Here is a 21,787-nt window from a genome sequence, read left to right as displayed (position 1 = left end):
ATGCAGAGACAGAGGTCGCGTTTATTGACTCTCCACACAGGTTGTCCCCGGAACGTTCCTCCCTGATCGGACTCTCCAGTGGGGCTCTCTCTGTTGAGTAACCCCGCGTAGTCCTCCACTCTCTATGGTCTGCGTGTCTTCTCTTCCTCTCTACCTCCTGCTCTGTCCTTATATCTATAGTCCTGTCCTATAGGGTAACAAGGCGTGGCAAAGTCTGATTGGGGGACATCAGCTGTAACTAGGCAGAAGCTGAGGGTAAGAATACGGAAGTAGGAAACGGGCGCCATCTTGGCATCATTCGATGGGAGGGGTAATCTACTGAAGGCTTCGCTCTTTCCTACAGGCCTCATCTGCTTAGGCAGGTCCTCTGGCTCGGCTCCCGACATCTCCCCCTTTTTTCTTTATTAAAGGCGGTGGATCTAAGGGTCCCTCCAAGGTATGATGTTGTTAGATACCTGGGAGTGGGCCTACTTTGTAGGCCACGGCATGAGAGAATGTAGAGGTCTATACCCCGCTGTGCATCACCTCATTTCGATGCATATCCTCGCGCTAGGACCATGCTTGAGGTGAGTGGTTCATTTTTTCGCAGGGCCAGGCTTTTGTGAACCGAACCTGGATGCATATAGACATTCATTCCTGCCTTCCCCCCAGCTTTGGGGCGGGTGGCACTGCAGTACCCTTGGTCTCGCATCTCAATGCCAACAACTTAGCTCCATGAGAGGACCCTAATAGAGTGGGGTCTGTCTTAGGTTGGTCGGGAGAGCCCCTCCCGCCTTACCCGTCATTGACTCCATCACTCATCTCCTCGGGGAAAAAGGATGCCATCCAGAGGCACCTGTCTTTCTCGGTCCCCAACTGATGCTTTCCTCAGTAAACATGATCCAGTTGGGCAGCGAGGAAGCATTTGGGGGCTTAAAGGTGGAGAAAACCACCATATCATTAGAGAGGGGCACAGTGATATTGAACTCATGGGAAGTAATCGGGGCATCAGGAAGGCATGGCAATCTAGCTGTACAGTTGTGGGCATAGGTTTGCGGGAGGGTTGGAGATGTAACTGAAACAATGGACAGGGCTGGGGGATGTAGCCCCCCATACTATTTCAGCATAAGCACCGTTAATCAGCAGTAGTACCGCCAGGCATATTTTATGCCAGTTGACAGGGCGCGGTGCATGAGCAAACAAGAAGGCGCTCCGTCCCAGGCAGACCCCAAAGAGGAATACCAGAGTATACATTACCACACCCAGCAGTAGGTGGTTCGGTGCCTTGGCTAGGGTGTCATTGTTCTCCTTCTGCGTTGTCAAGTTGGTCCTTAGCATTATGGTCCCCTTCTCCTTTTTCTTCCTTTGTGGGGCTTGGAGTCTTTCTTATCAATCGCTCTGGTACCCACAGTGGTTCCTTTTCCTGTGGGGACACACAAACCGCGCCTCGGTTCCAGCTGACCACTGGATCCGGGCCCATCCACTGTCCCGTTAGGACATCCTTCCACTTTACCCATCCTTTGTTGGCGGGAGAAGGGCTACAATGCTCCATCGCCGGGGAGCGATCATTGCAGTTTTGATTCAAAAAATTATATGTAAACAGTGCCATGGATAGTCTTGCTTTTGGGGTCAGGCTGTGGCCTATTCCCCCTTTTTGTTTTGTTAAGATGTTTTTGAGGGTTTTATGGGCTCTCTCAATGATGCCCTGTCCTTGTGGGTTATAGGGGATTCCATGTTTTAACTGGACTTGCATGGTTTCACAAAATTTTGCAAAAGATTTCCCAGTGTATGCTGGGCCATTGTCTGTTTTGAGATGTCTGGGTTTTCCCCAGGCTGCCCATGCTGCCAGGCAGTGGTTAATCACATTAGACACCTTTTCCCCTGTTTCCGCTGACGCAAAGATTATATGAGAGCAGGTGTCTATGGAGACATGAACATACTTTAGAGAACCAAACTCTGCCACATGAGTGACATCCATCTGCCAAATGTCGCCGGGGGTCAACCCCCTAGGGTTAACTCCGACTGACACTACAGGCGAATGGGTGTCACATGAGCCACAGAGTCGCACAATGTCGCGTGCATCTGCTCTGGGGATATGGAATGTATTGGCAAGAGTCCTGGCATTAACATGAAATTTGTCATGAAATTGACGGGCTTGTTCCAGTGGGGACAGTATATTGAGAATCCATAGCGGGCGAGTAGCCGCATCCGCGGCCGCATTGCTCTGCACCATGGGCCCCGGTAGGTGCGTATGTGCTCTTATATGAGTGATAAACACTTTATGGTGTCTACTCGTGAGCAATGCCTGGATAGATAAGAACAAGTTTGTTACTTTAGAGGTTGGCTTGATTGGGCCCGCAGTTTCCAGGACCTGTAGGGCATTAACAACGTATTTCGAATCAGAAACAATATTGAGGGCCTCTGAAAATTTTTGGAGAACTGTTTGTACAATCAACAACTCTACCACCTGTGGTTGATCTGGTTCAATCTGTATGGTAACCGGAGACTTACCTGAGACTACATAGGCCCCTATCCCGGTTTTCGACCCATCAGTATAGATAGTTGTTGCATGAGCAAGAGGTGCGGAGGCGGTGATCTTTGGGAATATCACCGGATGTTGAGTAACAAACTGTAGTATGGGGTCCTTAGGAAATTGATTATCTATATCCCCGGGGAACACGCATCTCAAGATGGTCCAAGTATCCAGGCAGGCGGTCAGGGTCTTTATCTGAGAAGCAGTATAGGGCACCCGAATGGCATAAGGCGGGGAACCAAGATGTTGGATCGCTCTACTGTGCGCCTCCAATGCCAGAGAAGCAACTGATTCCGGGTAGTGTTCAATGACCTTGGCAGGTGAGACCTTAGGGTGCACCCACAGGAGTGGTCCCTTTTGCCAAATCACCGCCGTGGGCTGACATCTGGTCTGCAGCAAGCAGATTTCGAAAGGCTGTCCTGGGTCAATCCTCTGTAAAGTAGCTCTACTTATGGCCTTTTCAACCCTCTCTAAGGCAACCCTGGCCTCTGGGGTGAACTCTCTGGGGGAGGCAATGTCCGGGTCCCCCTTCAAGAGATCAAACAGAGGCTTTAAGTCAGAATTGGAGACATGTAAGTAAGGTCTGACCCAGTTTATATCTCCTAATAACTTCTGCATGTCATTTAAAGTGGTGAGATTATCCGTTCTGATGGTTACCTTCTGCGGAGAAACCAGAGTAGAGGAGAGTTTGGCACCCAAGTAGGTCACCACTTCTCCCCCTTGAATCTTGTCAGGGGCAATGTTCAAGTTAGCCTTTCTCAGGGCCTTGACCAGTTGGCCTAACATATCTTCTAACATTTTTGTTTCCTTTGCACTGATAAGCAGGTCATCCATATAATGAACGCATCTAATCTTGGGGAAGGCTTTTCGTATAGGGGTCAGCAAGGAATCCAAATAGATTTGACACATAGAGGGACTGTTGGCCATACCCTGAGGTAGGACCACCCATTCGTATCTGAGATCAGGGCTCTCCTGGTTAACCGTGGGCAGGGTGAAGGCAAATCGATGGGTGTCTTCCGGATGCAGGGGAATAGAGAAAAAACAATCCTTAAGGTCTATGACATAGACTGGCCAATGTCTTGGGATCGCTGAGAGTGCCGGAAGCCCCCTTTGAACTGCCCCTAAGGGTTGCATCTGCGCATTGATCGCTCTCAAATCATGGAGCAGCCTCCATCTGCCTGATTTCTTCCTGATGACAAAAATGGGGGTATTCCATGGGGAAGTCGACGGCTTTAAGTGTCCAGCTTGAAGCTGGGTTTTTATTATTTCCGTTAGTGCTGAGAGCTTCTCCTTGGGCAGGAGCCACTGAGGTACCCAAACTGGACTTGGGGACTTCCAAGTGATTTTAATCGGGGTGGGTAGGAGAACTTCTTCAGTGGCCCCTAGAAAAAACCCAGGCCATGTCTGCCTTCCTTCTTCTCCATAGGTACAGGGGAAGTCTGGCCCTGTAGGGCAGAGCCCAAGCCCTTGCCGGGGATATACCCTTGATTCTTAAGCATGCCCTTGGCCTGAGGAGAACAATTGGATGTAAGGGTGACGTCCATCTGGGTAAGGATGTCTCTCCCCCACAGAGACACTGGCAGTTGTAGGACAAAAGGCTGGAAATGACCCTGGTGGCCTTCCTCATCACACCAAGGCAGGGTTATGGCGCTAACCTGAGGAGCTGTCACCATCCCTAACCCTTGAAGTGTGTTGTCTGCTGTATTTGTGGGCCAACTAGAGGGCCAGTCCTTCTTAGAGATGATAGACCGATCGGCCCCAGTGTCCAAAAGCCCTGTAATTTTTCTCCCATTTATTCTCAATGATAACATGGGTCTTTTGTCAAGTGTCAAATGCAGCCCTTCGAAAATCCCCGACCCCGCGCCTGGTCCCCTACCGCCCCTGATCCTCTGCTGAGAGGGGAATTTTCCGTGAAGGCTGGGGAGCAACAAAAGCTGCGCTATCTTATCTCCCTCGTTAATGACCAGAGTTCCGTTAGGGGATTGGACCAGAATTTTTATGCGGCCTGTGTAGTCAGAATCAATGACTCCGGGGACAACAATGAGACCTTGCAGGACAGCTGAAGCTCTACCCAACACCAGTCCAACTGTCCCCTCAGGCAGCGGTCCACAACATGGGGTTTCTACGATTTGGGTACCCAATTCAGGCGTTAGTATGAGTCTGGTGGTGGCACAGAGGTCCAGTCCTCCCGAGCCGAGCGTGGCTCTTGTGAGGTTTGGCTGTCTCGAGGGGACATTCTCAGGGTCCGGGGGCCCACTCCTTGGAGGGGCCCCCTCTGGCCGTTTTTTGTCTCTGATAGCTGTCTGCCACTCAAGCGGTTTCCGTCACTATCAAAGATGGAACGACAGTCCTCAGCACGGTGAGCTCCTTTCCGGCAGCGCCTGCAAATCTCCCCTCCCCCTTGGACGGATCCGCCGGAGCGATTCCTTTGGGGGCACTCACGCTTCAGATGCCCTAGCTTTCCGCAAGTGAAGCAGGCGCCTCCTTGGGGCCTCTCTCTGGCCTTTATTTTGTTATTGGTAGCCGCTGCGAGCAGGGCGGCCACACCTGCGTTGGAAAGGGGGCCCCCTATCTCCCTGCAAATTCTTATCCAGGTGTTTAAGTCCTTGTTCTTATGTGGTGCGATTGCTGCCCTGCATTCTTTAGTACATTGTTCGAAAATCAGTTGCTTGACCAGTGGTAGAGCTGTCTCCTTACTAGGGAAAATCTTTTCTGCTGCATCTTGCATTCTAGCCACAAAATCTACAAATGGTTCTGCGGTGCCTTGAACTACCTTAGAGAGGCATGCGGATGCGGTCCCAGAGCCGCTTACCTGTTTCCAGGCTCGCATTCCAATAGTATTGATCTGCTCGTAGACTGCACTGGGGTACTGCATTTGATCTTCAGCATATTGCCCCTCCCCCATTAACATGTCTCTGCTCCATCCCCTATGACCCCCGGCAGCATTCCTCTCTGCCTGTTCTGCTGCGTACTCAGCATACCAAGCCCTCCAATCCAGATAGCTGCCAGCTGGAAGGCAGGCCTTAGCCAATTGGGCCCAATCCCCAGGCGTAAGGGGAATAGAGCAGAGATTCTCTAGTATTGCCACCGTGTATGGAGCTTCGGGGCCAAAAGTCGTGACCGCGCTTTTCAACTCTTTTATCTGCTTAAGGTCAAAAGGCTCCCACACATTCCTACCCTGGCCTGGGGCAACTTGTATGGGGTACACTCCATAGGGGCCCACGTCTATCCCTGGTTCCGGCATCCTTGGTCCCGCCCACCATTTAGAGCGCCAGAGCGAGCCATGGAAGTATCTTGAACCCCGAGGCAGCTCAGCATAGGACGGTGGCGATGGGCGGGGACCGATAGTAGCCGCCAGTCTCCTAACCTCACTCTGCGCCCCCTGGTGGCACAGTTCCTCACGGCGCACCGCCTCCGGAAATAGGTCCCAAGGTGGGGCCGAAGGTAATTTCTCCTGTCGCCAGCAGGGGTCAGCAGAGGGCTTCTCTTTTTCTCCCTCCGCGTCCCCCATTGAGATGGCGCGGAGCTCGCGTCGGAGACCCCCGTAGATGCTTTTCCTGGACTGTGCTTCTTCATAATAGGAATCAGACGAGTCCGATTCCTCCCCCCTGGGGTCTTCCTCCCGAAGGGAACCTTCCCTAGAGTTTTCAGCTTTCGCCCGTTCGAAGGCTTCTCTCACCTCTTCGATACCTGCACCATGGACAGCGGGCGGGAAACCCTCGTTTTCCTTCTCTAAGCAGGTATGTAGCATCTCCCACAAGGGGCGAACGGAAGGGGATAAGTCCCCGCCGAGCTCGGCAGAGGCCAGATCCCCCCCCAACCTCTCCCATGAAGGCAAAGTCAAACGTCCCGTGGGTAGGAACCACGGGGCTATCCGGTCAATCTCGGCAATAAACAGCTCGAGAGTGGCACGACTTACCCCAAGATCTTTTGTTTTTAACAGTCTCTTAAGGGCCTTGGCTAAATCCCCAGCCTCTTTGCTCGGTAATTGGCCCATATTCTATCAAAAGATACCCTTGGGTGGCTAAGATCTGCTCACCTCGATACCTGGCGTATGTACACCAGGGGAGTTAAGAAACTTGCCCTGTAGGTGCGCGCCACCCAGGGCCCAGGCGTACTCCCAACTTACCTGGCCGACGACCGCTGCCGTGTGGTAAGCCAAAAGCGGTCTGTCTCTGCAGTACGGGGGTGATCAGCTCCCCGTACGGGCCACAAAAATGCGCCGCGCGGCCTCTGAACCCCCGACCGGCAGGGGAACTGACTCACACGACACACCAGAATGCAGAGACAGAGGTCGCGTTTATTGACTCTCCACACAGGTCGTCCCCGGAACGTTCCTCCCTGATCGGACTCTCCAGTGGGGCTCTCTCTGTTGAGTAACCCCGCGTAGTCCTCCACTCTCTATGGTCTGCGTGTCTTCTCTTCCTCTCTACCTCCTGCTCTGTCCTTATATCTATAGTCCTGTCCTATAGGGTAACAAGGAGTGGCAAAGTCTGATTGGGGGACATCAGCTGTAACTAGGCAGAAGCTGAGGGTAAGAATACGGAAGTAGGAAACGGGCGCCATCTTGGCATCATTCGATGGGAGGGGTAATCTACTGAAGGCTTCGCTCTTTCCTACAGGCCTCATCTGCTTAGGCAGGTCCTCTGGCTCGGCTCCCGACACCCGGGGTCTTCATTAAGCAGCCTTTACACACCTGGAGCTTAGGGCAGAGACAGATGGGGCACAAGGACCTCAGGTCCATGAGGCGAGCAGAGGCCTGAGCAGTGATGTCACTGTGTTTCCAGAGACAGCATCTCAGTGACACACCAACCCACCACACACCTTCTCTGCGCGGCACACAGGGTCATGATGGTTTATCACATCATCACAAATCCCCTGAAGCCGTGGGCACCACGACAGGTTACAGATGCAGCCCAAAAGGGCCGGACATTGGCCCTGAAGGCCTTTGTATGCATATGGAAAACCCTGGGCTTGGTCCCAAGATAACATGTCTGCATCAAGACAAGAGGAGGGATGAGCCTCGCCTCCGTAACTCAGAGGTGGCAGGAGGTGGCAGCAGTGCCGGGGAGTGGCAGAGAGCATATAGGTGCCAGGCTAAAATCCCTCAGGATCCCCATCCCGCCCCAAGCCCCTCTCGCTTCCCGTGGCCAGATCCACACTGCTGGGCAGCACCCCCAGGCCCACTAGTGCACATAGGCTGGGACAGGAATGGCTGCTGGGTCTGGGCTGGGGGAGAGCCCACCGAGCACTTGCAGGGCCTATAGGGTGTGATGAGAAGCCCCCCACACCGCACTCCCCAACCTGCTCGCACCCCGCCCACTTGGGACTGCTCCCCATCTCAGCTCTGAGTTCTTCAGTCTCTCCAGAGGGCCACAGCAAAAAAAGTGCCAGCTGGGGATGTTCCAGTCCTCCTGCCAACCTGCCTGGAGGGGTCTCCCGAGAGGGGTGGCTCAAAGCCTTGTGGTGACAGCGACAAGGGCTCTCAGCTGAGCTGGGAATGAGGGTGAAGCCAGCATGCAGGGAGGACCACTGTAGGGTGCAATGTGGGCATCTGGGAGGGGCGAGCTCGGGATGGGGAGACAGCCAGGGGTCCTGAAAGCTGCCTTCTCCCAGGGTGGACCTAGAACCTGGACTCTGGCCTGCCTCACTACACCCCTGAGCTCTGCCCTTGGCAGACAGGATCCTTTGCCTTCCCATCCTGCCTGCTGCAGAATCCTCCTTGGTGGGCAATCTGCGACATGGCTGCCCTTCCTGCTTCTTGGGGTGTAGCCGAGCCATGCATACGGGACCCCAAGTTCACACACCTCAGCCCCAGCCTAGCGCCTGGCACCCTAACAGCGAGATCAGCTCCCTTGGACTTGCTGCTCTCAGGCTCGGCCCAAGACCTTGCCTCCACACTCAAAGCTCCCCTCGCTTTGGAAAAATAGTTTTAGCTTTAGCTTGTCAAAATAGGGACTTCAAGGCTTGCCTTTGACTCCCATTATGTGCCAGTCAACTTCAGAAGAAGGCCCTGGCGATGGGTCCCCATACAGGAGACTTAGGGAGACAAACCCACGCCCGAGGGGCAGAACCAACCACAAACAGCATCTGCTTTCAGAATGTTTTGCAAAATGCCAGAGGCCCATGCTTCCTATTAAAAATAGATAGTACAGATGAGCCACCAACATCCTCAAAGTTCCGTCTTTTCCCCCAGTCCTGGGGCTTGAAGGCATGACCTTCATGCTGAGCTACGTGCCCGGCCCTTTATTTTATTTTATTTTATTTTATTTTATTTTATTTTATTTTATTTTATTATTTTGAGGCCCAGATTGGGCTTGAACTTGTGATCTTCTTGCCTCAGCCTCCCGGAGTGCTGGGGTTACAGGTGTGCACCACCATGCTGGCTGAAAGTTCACATCAATACTTGGATCCAGGGCCAGGGATATAGCTTAGCCGCATGGCACCTGCCTGGCAAGCGTGAAGTGGTGAATTTGATTCCCGGTACCAAAAAAAAAAAAAAAAAAAAAACCAAACCAAACCAAACCAAACCCAACACTTAGATACATAATTCCTCCTTTGTTTTTTCCTTCCTTCCTTTCTTCTTCCTCCACTCCTTCTTTCCCTCCCTTTTTTGAAGTCTGGGGACAGAACCAGGATCTCACACATAACATGCTATGCAAGTGCTTGGCCACTAAATCCGTTTCCCAGGGCATACACATGTGTGAGTTGGCACATTTTTCCAAAAATAGAAAGCCGCCCACATTCTGTAACATGCTTTATTTTTTTACTCTTCACTAATTCTTTCATAGGTACTAGGAAGCCGTTCTAAAGGAACGGTCGAGTGCTTCCTTTAAACCCTACTGGGGAAATGAAAGGAGTCCTGTGTGTAGATCACACTGAGGACCACTCACGTCCTCCCAGCGTGGTGGGGTCTCCCATCCCACCCTGGGGTGGGCTTACTGGGCCTCTCTGAGGCTCCTGGGAGGGTTTGTTGGGTTTTATCCCTCCGTGTGGTAGGATCCACATAGCACGCAACGACCTGTGCCACCATTTCTCACGTGTGGCTCAGTGGTGTCAGCCCGTTCACCCGGGTGCAGCCAGCACCACCGTCTCCCTCCCCATCACAGTCTGGGGCTTTACATTTGTAACCCACCTTGTTGGAATTCTAGTGAGTTGGTTCCAGTCTACCATTTCCAGTATAACTGACAGGAAGAATAAACATACTAACACATATTTATAATTATGGGGAGCCAAAGGGCCCCCAAGTCCAGCTTAGATAGAGGTTCATTGATAGAGGCTTTGATTCAGGGCCTCACTCGGATTTTATTAATTTGTGAAGACATGGCTTGTGGCTGAGTGACTGTGAGAATGGCAGGAAATGAAAGCCCCTCTGCAGTGTGCAGAGAGAAGGGTGTGCAGAAAGACCGATCTGCGTAACACAACTGGGTGGCGTTTAATGCACGGGAGGCCTCAGCTCTGATGTGTAGCCTTTTCTGCCTTGGGAAGTCACAGTCTCTGATCTCCAGGCTCAATCCCAGCTGACAGCCCTGGAGGGTGGCTCTTCATCCTGCCCAGCTCAGCCATGTTTTTTGGGAGTCACCGGGCAGGAAACAGTGACTGTCACCTGGCTTCAGAGTCTACATATCAGCACCTCTGCTGGCCCTGTTTACATTGCTCAGAGCCAGCTGAAGGGAGAAGGAAATGGCTTGGCCAGCCCTGTACACATCAGTGCACAGAGACAGGGCCAGAGGTGGGCTTACTGGGCCCTTTGTAATAGCTCTTTGCGGGTACCGTCATCGTGTACTACTGACACCCTGTCCTCACTGAACAACTTCCCATGTCTTCCCTGCCAGCCCCTGGCCACCCCATTCCTACCGGCTGTGTCTGCAACGTGACCACACTGCAGACCTCACAGGAGTGGAGTCGACTCCTCACAGGAGTGTTTGTCCTTTTGTGTCTGGCTTACTTCACTTAGAATCCTGTCAAGGTCACCCAGATTGTAGCATGGGTCAGAACTTTGTTTTTCTCAGCCCTGGGGACCAACCCAGGTCCTTTCCCTGCAGCTGCATCCTCCGCTCTTTATTTTTTGAGACAGGGCTTTCCTAAATCACTAAGTGCCTAGCCCAGTTCAAATCCACAGTCTTCCTGCCTCAACCTCCGCAAATGCTGGAATTACGGATTTGCATGCCTGTTCCTGGCCATCCATCCCATGTAAGGCTGAAGCCATTATCTCTGACAGACCCTCTGCATAGTGTGTCCACCTGCCTGCTGCCCAACACCTGCCTGGCCGCTGTAAGCGTGGCTGTGCCCCGCTCACAGCTTAGGCCCCCTTTACACACCTGCACCATCCTGAAAAGCTGGCCCTGGTGTGGGTTCTGCAGGACACTGAGGGTGTCCCTAACAGAGCCCCGTGGTCCTGGTTTGTCCAGCTCGACTTAGCTGCGCAGTACATCAAGGCCGCCGTGAAGAACGTGCCCTCGGTGTTCCTCATGACCGACTCGCAGGTGGCCGAGGAGCAGTTTCTGGTGCTGATCAATGATCTGCTGGCCTCGGGGGAGATCCCAGGGCTGTTCACGGACGACGAGGTGGAGAACATCATCTCGTCCATGCGGCCGCAGGTGAAGTCCCTCGGCATAACCGACACGCGGGAGGCCTGCTGGAAGCTTTTCATCGAGAAAGTACGCAAGCAGCTCAAGGTAAGACCGCACCAGGCACGGTCCCCGGAGCCACATGGCTCCGTTACCCAGCCCTGTGCAGCTGGGACTGTCCTCCCTGGGTGTAGAAACCCTTAGGCGAGGTGGCAGATTATTTTACATGGGCCAGCAGAGGTGTCTCGGGACTCAGGAAGTGTTTTCTATGCGCAGCTCCCTGCACTCATCGAGTTTCAGTGGATAAGTGCACCTGGCCCTTCGATATCAGCTGTCAGCTGTCACCCCCGAGTGAGACGGAGCAGCAGGGACCCTCCGGTCTTCCTGCTCAGAGATAAATAGGGTAGCTGTCCTGGGGAGGGCCCCCACCCACCCCGCAGCTCCACTGGGCATCTGTGGGGTAGTCACTCTTGTCCTGCTGGATACAGTAAAGCCGGTGTCCCCCCCCCCCCAGCTCCTCTCCCCGGCTGATCCTCCCCATCAGTGAGTGCTGTGTATGGAACCTAGGGTTCCTAGCCAGTGCTGCCACCTTAACCTGCTCCTGCCAGTCCAGGGCAGCGGTCTCCTTTCATCTCCAGAGAGAGCTGGGAAATCAGATAAATTATCCAGCTCCATGCCATGGCACATCTAGCAAACTGCACCCCAAAAACATGGACCAGAGAAGAGAGGGGAGACCAAGGCCATGAGAAGGAAGGTTCCCATCCACCTGCAGGCACTTGGAGCCTGCTTGCACCACCTCTGCAAGGAGGTGCTCTGGGTCTCGACCTAACTCTAGGGGAAACCACTGCCTGCCGTTCTCAGGGGTCCCCTGCCTTGTGCAGATGCCGAGCCCTGTTTCTGCCTCAGACAGTCTTATCTTAGAGGCAGGCACCGCTTCATGAGGGCTTAGGTTGCCCTGAACCCTCACAGCACCAGTGACAGCCGCGACATTGGTTGAGGGTTGGTCCGTGCACACAGCTGTCCTCATGCCCCAAGCTCAGAGTGGACTTCAACGTAGGCCTCGAGACACTGGGCCCTGCAGAGCCCTGCGGGTCATAAAGGAGCTCGCTTCGAGGCGACAGATTCGGTCATGGCACCACTGCCCGCTGAGCGGCTCCCCTCCGCCCCACATCCAGGTGATCCTGTGCTTCTCCCCCGTGGGCTCCATCCTACGTGTGCGAGCAAGAAAATTCCCTGCCGTGGTCAACTGCACCGCCATTGACTGGTTCCACGAGTGGCCAGAAGAAGCGCTGGTGTCCGTCAGTGCCCGCTTCCTGCAGGAAACTGAGGGCATTGAGGTGAAGCGGGCAGGGCACAAGCCCAGGATCCAGTTCCCACGCCAGGGCCCTCAGGAGTGGGAATAGTCACTGGTGTACGCCAGGGCTACCACGGAGATGCCGAAGAAGCTTGTGCAGAACAAATCCATTTTCAAATTAACTGAATTAAGAATAATATTGCAGGGATGGGGATTTAGCTCAGCGGCACAGTGCCCGCCTGGCAAGCGTGAGGTCCTGAGTTCCAGTCCTGGTACCAAAAAAAAGAATAATGTCAGCCAGATCATTTCTGGAGCGTAGCTTTCAGGGCAGGCAGTGGGCAGGGGCCTGTCACAGGACATGCGTGGTAACCATCTGCTGAACCGTCAGAGAGGGACATACTGTGCTTTCCCGGGTATACATGTGCGTGGCTGAGTGGGTGGGTGTGTACCCATGTGTAATAACGGGCTCTGCCGTGTCCTGGTACTGGGCTGAACCCCTCAGGAGTGTGCTACTGCCTTGTGCTCACAGCAGCCCCGGAGGACACCTTCTGAGCCTCTTGTGGGGTTTTGTGGGGCGGCAGCACATCTTGTGAGCTCCGGAAGCCCCACTTTGCTGAGCCACTGAGGCAGACGTGAGGAGGTGCTGGGCGGGGTGGGGGCTGACTGGTCCCTCTCCTCCTGGCAGCCGGAAGTGAAGACCTCCATCAGCCTCTTCATGGCCTATGTGCACACCACCGTCAATGAGATGTCCAAGACGTACCTGGCCACTGAGCGGCGCTACAACTACACCACACCCAAAACCTTCCTGGAGCAGATCAAACTCTACCAGAACCTGCTGGCCAAGAAGAGGATGGAACTGGTGGCCAAAATTGAGAGGCTGGAGAACGGGCTGATGAAGCTGCAGAGCACGGCCTCTCAGGTGGGGCCATCCCCATGGAGGGCGCGGGGTGCCGCTGCTGCCCAGCAAGTTGCTGCCGCCTCCCTGCCCATGCTGGGGATGAGTGGGGCCTCACACAGGCTTCCTAGGGGGCTTTCTGGTTCCCTACCAGCTTGGATGGCCCCTGGGGCCCCTCAGCCCAGCCCACTGGGACCTATTTTTAATACCTTAAGTGCCAACCCTACGGCCCCACAAGTGACACTGTATACATTTGGTCCATGACAAATGCTAACCTTTGAGAAAATGAAGTATCTTCAAAGTGAGTCTCCCCCCAGCCCAGCTGCTCTGCAGGGCCCATGGCTGCTGACCTCCGTGCCCCACGGAAGGCAGTGCAGTCTGGCTGCGGCACCCCCGCCAGCTTCTGGCTTCTTCTCCCGTAGGTGGATGACCTGAAAGCCAAGCTGGCAGTTCAGGAGGCAGAGCTCAAGCAGAAGAATGAAAACGCAGACAAGCTGATCCAGGTGGTTGGTGTGGAAACAGAGAAAGTCAGCAAAGAGAAAGCCATCGCCGACGAGGAGGAAGTCAAGGTGGAGGTCATCAACAAGGTAGGTGAGGCCTTCCAGGAAGGCCTCGGAAGCTGCCACACACTGCACCGGGCCTGGTCTCCCCACGGGGTCCAGTGCCACCGCGGGGATGGGCAAAGGCGGAGATGTGCATGCGGTGATGCACTTCCCAAACCTGGGTTCCTGGGAAAAGCCCTGGGACAGAAGAGGTGGGGACATCCCTGGTCTGGAGTGGACAGCCAAGGTGGAGACCGCTGCTCAGGGGACTGTCTTGAGCACCTTTGCAGCAGAGGTTGTGTAGTGGCTGGCCACTCATCCTCCCCTGACCTGTGCCATCAGTTCCATGTCTACACAGCAGTTTACTCTGAGTGGTGGCTGCCTGCAGCCCTTTGCTGGTAGCTGCACCCCATCCCCCGAAGGTCACTTTTTCCATCTCTGATGCACAGCCACTTCCCTGGCCAACAGAGCGGGGCCTGCGGTTCCCACCCATGCTGGGTGGGGAGGAGACTTGGGGCAGAGTGGCCCAGAGCGTGGCCCCTTCTCTCCTTTCTTCTCATACAACCGCAACCTGTTAGGCAGATGGGGGAGCTGAGGCTTGGGCAGTCAGCAACTTGCCCAAGGTCTCCAGCAGATAGGTGGCCTGGAGAATCAGGCAGGACCCAGCACCTTTGTTTCTGGCCACGTGCTGTTTGATGCTGAAACACAGCAACTGATGTCCCAGCGTCCTCCCCGACCAGCCCTCCACCTGGGACATCTGACTCAGGGATGCTGGGGGGCAGAACTCTGAATGCTGGCCCACCTCGCTGGCTGGGTGCCTCCTAGGCAGGTCCCATCAAAGTAGGGTGCACATAGGAATCCCCAGGAATGTTCTGTGCCCTGAGTGGGGAAGAGGGTGTAGAGACATCCCCAATCCTTCCCTTGGGGTCCCCCAAAGGCCCTCGGAGCCTGGTGAGTGCTTTCACCCAGACACTCTCCCTCTGCACTCTGCTCAGCACCCAGAGGTGCCTTCCTGATCCAGGGAGTGAATGACATTTGCATGCCTGGAGGGCCAGGTCTGCTTTCTTAGTGAGAGTGAGGGGCTGCATTTTGGGGGATCACGGGATGGTTCAGCAATGAGAAGACTTTGGGGCCTGCGAGAGCCTGGGTGGCTCTGGGAAGCTGGGCCAGCAGGAGGAAAGGACCCCAGTCTGGCATCCCAACCCCACCATGACCGAGAGCTGGCCAGTGAGCTGCAGGGTAGAGGAAGTGGGGGACCAAGCACCCGCCAGGGAGGTTCTGTGCCCTGACTGGAGACACAAGCAGCAGAGGCACTGTGGCCTTCTCTGCAAAGCTCAGAGCTGCGGGCCCTGGCTGCACCCTTCATTCCCCATCACAGCCCCGCTCCTTAGCCCATAGACAGACAGACAGACAGGCCTGCCTTCTCTTTTCCTGTCTGGTCTCCATCTAGAACGTCACTGAGAAACAAAAGGCTTGTGAGACGGACTTGGCCAAGGCAGAGCCAGCCCTGCTGGCCGCCCAGGAGGCCCTGGACACACTGAATAAGGTGACAAGGAAACCAAAGGGGCACGGGAGGCTGGCCACGCAAACAGGGCATGCCCTCACACTGGGCTCCGTGACTGCGCTCACACAGCCCCTGTCCTCCGCAGAACAACCTGACCGAGCTGAAGTCCTTCGGGTCTCCCCCCGACGCCGTGGTCAATGTCACAGCCGCTGTCATGATTCTGACTGCACCCGGGGGCAAGATCCCAAAGGACAAGAGCTGGAAGGCTGCAAAGATTATGATGGGCAAAGTGGACACCTTCTTGGACTCCCTGAAGAAGTTTGACAAGGAGCACATCCCTGAGGCCTGCCTGAAAGCATTCAAGTGAGTCCCGATTGCACCAGGGAGCCATGGCCCAGGGTCCTCTGCTGGCAACTGCGACCAGCCTTGGACGTCTTTGCCCTGGGCTCAGGGTCTTAGGCCGAGCTGAGCAAGCTGGAATCCAAGAATGGTGTGCAACCCTTCGGCAAGTGTAGTTACAGCTGAACACCTCTGTCAGGGTGTCAAAGTAAAGCACAGTCCCAGGTTTCTGGGGAACCCCATCATCCTGTGTCTCTCCCACCTCGGGAGGCTCGGGCAGGTGGGGCTGCAGCTGGAAATCTAAGCCACTGCTTCTTCCCCAGTCACACCTGAGGCAGAAACACACAGTTCATAAGCTTTGCAGTGGGGAGCCCTGGGGCCCCAGGACCATGAGACAGGCCAGTCTCCGTCAGACAGCTAACACACGTGCACACAGTGGACACACACACATACACACACGGACACACACTTAATATACACATGTCCTAACACACACAGACGCATGCTAAGATGCAAGCATGTGCACTGCCTACATGTGTACATATATCCATATACATACTAAAATATACATGTATGCCCATGCATGCATGTGAATACAGGACATGTATGCAGTGTACACATTTGTGCATGTAAGTACACACAAATGCACTGTTCATGTGTGTACATGTATACCTACACAATGCACATATACAAACAAATACATGAATGTACTGTGCATGGGGCATGCACTAAAACATATATGTGCATGAATGCATGTGTACACATGTGTTATGTGTGCACACATATAATACCATGTACCCATCTGTACACACACACATGCATGGTGTGTGTGCACATGTATAATGCACACGTACATATATCTGAATGCAATGTGCGTGCATGTACATGCTAAAAGGTATATGTGCATGCATGTAGCATACATGTTCACACGCAGAATAAAGCACACTTATGTGTGCAAACATCCACGTAAATGCAGTGTGAGCATTCTCATATATGCATACACTTATACTAATAGTGTGTGTGCACACACACAAGGCTGTCAAGTAGCTGGGGGCCCTGTGGTGTCCTTGTCACTGGTCCCACTGAGAGAATACCCCAATCTGGAAGCAGCCCAGGTGCTGTCAGCGGTTCCCTCTGGGGTGACCTTGAGACTGTGAGAGGGCTCCAGAGATCCCACATTTTAGCCCATAAAGTCCACCAAGCTCAGGTTCACAAAGAAGTCCTTCCACTCTGTGAGCACCAGGCCTGTTTTCTACCCCGCATGGTCCTGGCTACCCCCTGGCAACTCAATCTCAAGAGCCACTTGCCTGTGCCTTAGAGAGAAGGCCACACGCATGGCAGCAGTGGCCCATGTGGGGCCCCAGCATCTCCCAGCCCACATTGTGAGGGAGAGGGCTGATCTGCTGCTCACCATGGAAATCTAAGGAGAAAACCAAGGAAGCACAGTGAGTCCATCACAAGGCATGGCCACTATCGAGACGTGTCTCTTCTGTGTGTAGCCTCTTGCCACACCTCAGGGAGGGCTGAGGATAGGACCCAGGGCTCCCAAGGGTGGGGCCAGTGTTCTACCCTGAGGCATGTGCCAGCCCAGGAAAACTGCAAGCATATTTCTTTTCATTCTTTTTTCTTGAGCTTCCCATAGTTGAAATAACAACCAAATACACAATGATTCTGTACTTAACATTGTGACCAAAACAATTTCTGTCTATATTCCAAAAGCACTTCCTGAATTGGACCCATAAACTACGGTAGGACCTGCCTGGAGCCCAGGCATTCATTCCGGTACCCACTCCCACACCATCGCGGGTTTGGGCCTCTTCCACTTGGCTGACGCCTCAAGGATCATCTCCTCCTCACCACCCAGCACCTGCGAGGCTGCCCAGGGTGTGTGTGTAAAAGACACATACTCCCTTCCGCAGCAGCTCAGAGCACGCAGTAAACAGGAGGGAGCTTTGAAGGCCAGTTTCCCAAACGAAATTTGAATTACTCTCCAGCGAACATCTTGAACTGTCCATTCCTATTTCTTCATGCTGACAGCTGAGCTTGTGTTTAATGATGTTGTGAGCACTTTTTTTTGTTTTGTTTTTGTCTTTGTCTTTTTTGAGAGAGTCTCACTGTGCAGTTCAGGCAGGCCTTGAGCTCACTTTGTAGCCTAGGCTGGTCTTGAACTTGTAAGGATCCTCCTGCCTCAGCCTCCCAAGTACAGGAGTGCACCACCACACCTGGCTGGTTGTGATCACCTTTAAAGCTCTTGTTTCTAGAGGCCTGCACTGCCGTGGCGAGTGCTCCTCTGAGTCCCTTACTGTTCCTTCTGATAAGTCTCCTCCCTGTGGCCGTGTGGAACTGAGTCTCGGGTGCCTGACCTCACTGCCTAGGACAGCGGTGGAGTGGGAGGGGCTCTCGGAGGCCTGGAAAGGGGGTGGTCCCCATGCTGTGGCTGCAGCAAGGGTGTCATGCAGGGTGCTCTGGGGACAGTGCTGACACTGGGTGCCCACATGAGAGCTTGGTGAGCGATCCTGGTTTTGCTACTTCCTGTTGGTGTCATTTGTGACGAGTTCCTAGCCCGCTCTGAACCACGGTTTTTTCACCTGTGGAGTTGTAGAGAATTCAGTTGAGATCAGCCACCCAGCACCAGCAGCACAGAGTAGTAGAAGCCGGCTTCTTTCTTTTGCCAGCCCAAGTCTGAAATCCCGACTTTCCAGTCTCCCCTTCCCCACCCTAAGTCCTCCAGGAGATGGAACTCATGACCCTGTGCTTACTAGGCAGGCACCTGAGTCACACCACTGGCCCCTTGGGACCCTGCAGAGGGGGCTGTCCCGGGACCACCCACGGATACCCAGATCCACGGCCACTCAAGGCTGTAAAACAGCAGAGTCACTGAGTCGCTGAGCTAAACCTGCCACCCTAGAGTTTTACGCTGTAATTTTTTTCCTTTATTTCTGCAACCATCAAAATGCACAAGAAAAACTCTCTGTCCTGCTGCTCCATCAGTGGCTAGGATGCTGGGTGATGCCCAGCCAGCACAGGAGGCTGGACCAGGGCCTGCCTTCCCGCAGAGCCTGCAGCCCTGGTTTTCTTGCTAGGCCCTACCAAGGCAACCCCACGTTCGACCCCGAGTTCATCCGCTCCAAGTCCACGGCGGCCGCGGGCCTGTGCTCCTGGTGCATCAACATTGTCCGCTTCTACGAAGTCTACTGCGACGTGGCCCCCAAGCGGCAGGCCCTGGAGGAGGCCAACGCCGAGCTGGCCGAAGCCCAGGAGAAGCTGTCCCGGATCAAGAACAAGATTGCAGTAAGCGCTCCCTCGCCCACAGCCCTGCAAAACACAGAGCCACCTGCTCACGCTGCTGGTCAACAGCTCTGTTTAAAATGGGTTGGCTCAGCTGCTGTTGTGAGCAGCTTAAGAGAATGCAGGCAGAGGTGGGCACCAGAGCATGCCCAGGGCCACCTGGCACACCCCTCCGTGCTCAGGAGGGCCCTGGGCCCATATGAGCTGCCCCGTCCCACGCTCAGCACATACAGGGAGCTAAGAATGCTGGGCATCTTTCCAGACCTTTCCCACTTGACTTTCCAGGAACTCAATGCCAACCTGAGCAACTTAACATCAGCATTTGAAAAAGCAACAGCTGAGAAGATCAAGTGTCAGCAAGAGGCTGATGCCACCAATCGAGTGATCTCTCTGGCTAACAGGTAGCTGGCTCCCTGCTAAGATCACCCTACTGCCTCCTAGGCCTCCTGGAAGGGACAGGCCCTCAGAACAGCCTCAGGGGAAGAGAAAGGGACCCAGGTGAACACAGCCAGGTGGCACCTTTTGCTTTTTGAGCTCAAAGGAATCAGGATAAACTCGGGTGGGTTCCTCCGGGCCCTCTCGCCCTGCAGCATCCCGAGGGACCCAGCCTTGCCTGGGGCACTGTTCACAGGAGTGTGTGTGCTCTGGGGAGAACACTGGCCCCTTGGCACCCTGCAAAGTGGGCTGTCCCGGGACCACCCACAGACACCCAGATCCAGAACGGCTCAAGGCCGTAAAACGAAAGAGTATTTGCATGGAACCTGCACACATCCTCCCAGGCTTTTACCCACCCCAGACTACTCACAGCCCCTGCCACATGTAGATGCCAGGTAAGCAGCTATTACGCTGCATTGTTCAGAGCACGATGACAAGGAAAAAGTGTGCCCATTCAGGGTGGATGCGGTTTGTTCTGAATATCTTCCATCTGCAGCATGTCGAGCCCCTGGACAAGGCGGGTAGGAGGGTTCTTCATTTCACACACTCGCCCCTTATAGACCACGCACCGTGCACAGGCTTCCCACATTACTTCCTATTATCTTACCACCAGGGACACTCACTGGGCAGTCTGTGCCTTGGATTCGGGCTGTAGGCAGTGCTGTCTGACATACTTATGGCTTCTGCTTTTTTTTGTCTTTTGAGACAGGGTCTGGCTGTGCAGTGCAGGCTGGCCTTGAGCTCACTTTGTAGCCCAGGCTGGTCTCGAACTCTCAATGATCCTCCTGCCTCAGCCTCCCGAGTACTTCCCTTGCTTTTATACTAGGGATTGAACTTAGGACCTTCACACTGAGCTTCATCCCCAGCCCTTTTTTTATTTTTTGCTTCTGAGGTGGCGTCTCAGTGAGTCTGCAAGTTGCCCGGGCTGGTCTCGCATTTGTGATGGGTCTGCTCCAGCCTGTCTGGATGCAGGGACCGCACACCTGTGCCACCACACCCGGCTTTGTTTCTCTATTTGCTGCAGGCAGGAGGGTGAATCCAGTTCTGGTAAATCCATCTTAGCTGAAAGCAGACTTCCAGTAGATGGGGTTTCAACATGTTTTCAGTTTGGTTTCCTAGAGGATTAAACCTAGGGCCTTTGCATGGAACTACCTCCCAGTCCTGTTTCATTTCACTTTATTGTTGTTTTGTTTCCTGGTGCTGGGGGCCTAGGGGCCTTCACACTGAGCTATGCTTCTAGCACTTTCTTAAAATTTTGAGACAGGGTGTCCTGAAGTCACTAAGTCCCTTAGGCTGGGCTCAAACTTGTAATCTTCCTGCCTCAGCCTCTCCAGTGCTGGGATTATTGCCAGATATCATCTTGCCCAGATTCCAGCTCTTTCTTGGATTTGCTTCTCCCCAGTGGGCTGGTGGCCAGTGACTGGTCAGTGGTCAGCATGACCTGGGAAGCCTGGTGGGCTCAAGTTGTTGGATTCAGCCTAGGGGTGGTGCAGAAACACTGTGCCGCAAGCCGGGGGAGCTGACCTTGCCTGCCAAGGACATCGAAGTGGACTTTAGGTCGTTAGAAAACAAGGGTTTCTGGGTGGCACCACCAGTCTGAGTCCCATCCGTGTTTTCAGACCATGGTGCATGGTGACAGTCAGGGACCCAGCCTCAGGTTGGCGGCCAGAGAAATAGGATATGCACCCAGAGCCCGGTGTTCTCCGGATGCTCCCATGTCCTGTGGCCACCATGGTCCCCACCTTGGCTCCATCACCCGTGAGCCAAGCATGAGCTCAACTGTGTCCAGGCAGCCCCGACAGCCTGAGGTTAAAATGATCAGGTGGCATCTGTGTAGACAAGATACAGACTCATGACCTGTCACAGCATTCCCAGGTGCCACTGCAGCAAGAACCCATTTAAAGGTGGAGGGCTGGTCTTCCGGCCCCGGCCAGCCCGCCCCCCAGCAGTGTCCTTGCGTCCTCTTTCAGGCTGGTAGGAGGACTGGCTTCAGAAAACGTCCGCTGGGCTGAATCGGTGGGAAACTTCAAAAGCCAGGGGGTCACCCTGTGTGGGGATGTCCTGCTGGTCTCTGCCTTTGTGTCCTATGTGGGCTACTTTACCAAGAAATACCGAAGTGAACTGATGGACAAGTTTTGGGTCCCTTATATAAATAACTTAAAGGTAAGAAGCACAGTTCTGTGCAGGACTCAGGAAAAGCTGGGGGAGTCCCCCAGCAGGGCCAAAGCAGCTGCACTGCACCCTCAACTGGGGGCAGAGGCCCAACCAAGGTTTAAGAAAGGCTATCCTGTTGGGGTACAAAGCTGCCTCTTCAGATGCTGAGGGCTGTCTTCTTCCTGGTCGGGTTACCTTGGTTCCTCCAGCCTCTCATGACAGGGGCTGCTCTCCACCAGGTGATGAAATCACAG

The 21,787-nt window shown here is 54.2% G+C and overlaps 1 protein-coding gene across 1 annotated transcript in view; it reads left to right on the top strand.

Moving 5' to 3' along the window:
- Dnah17 (dynein axonemal heavy chain 17) overlaps positions 1–21,787 on the top strand; it is a 116,825-nt gene that overhangs the window by 72,812 nt on the left and 22,226 nt on the right. Inside the window, exons 55-63 of the mRNA XM_003464779.4 lie at positions 10,924–11,190; positions 12,258–12,419; positions 13,062–13,295; positions 13,694–13,858; positions 15,264–15,359; positions 15,463–15,680; positions 18,740–18,947; positions 19,230–19,345; positions 21,350–21,542. Coding sequence (XP_003464827.2) covers positions 10,924–11,190; positions 12,258–12,419; positions 13,062–13,295; positions 13,694–13,858; positions 15,264–15,359; positions 15,463–15,680; positions 18,740–18,947; positions 19,230–19,345; positions 21,350–21,542 — 1,659 coding nt within the window. The remainder of the gene's footprint in view (positions 1–10,923; positions 11,191–12,257; positions 12,420–13,061; positions 13,296–13,693; positions 13,859–15,263; positions 15,360–15,462; positions 15,681–18,739; positions 18,948–19,229; positions 19,346–21,349; positions 21,543–21,787) is intronic.

The sequence above is a fragment of the Cavia porcellus genome, unplaced genomic scaffold (assembly GCF_034190915.1).
Source record: "Cavia porcellus strain 051 isolate PalLab524CR breed Dunkin Hartley unplaced genomic scaffold, mCavPor4.1 scaffold_32, whole genome shotgun sequence".
Lineage (NCBI taxonomy): Eukaryota > Metazoa > Chordata > Mammalia > Rodentia > Caviidae > Cavia > Cavia porcellus.
The sequence above is the reverse complement of the archived record's forward strand: the minus strand, read 5'-3'. Positions and strand labels throughout refer to the sequence as shown.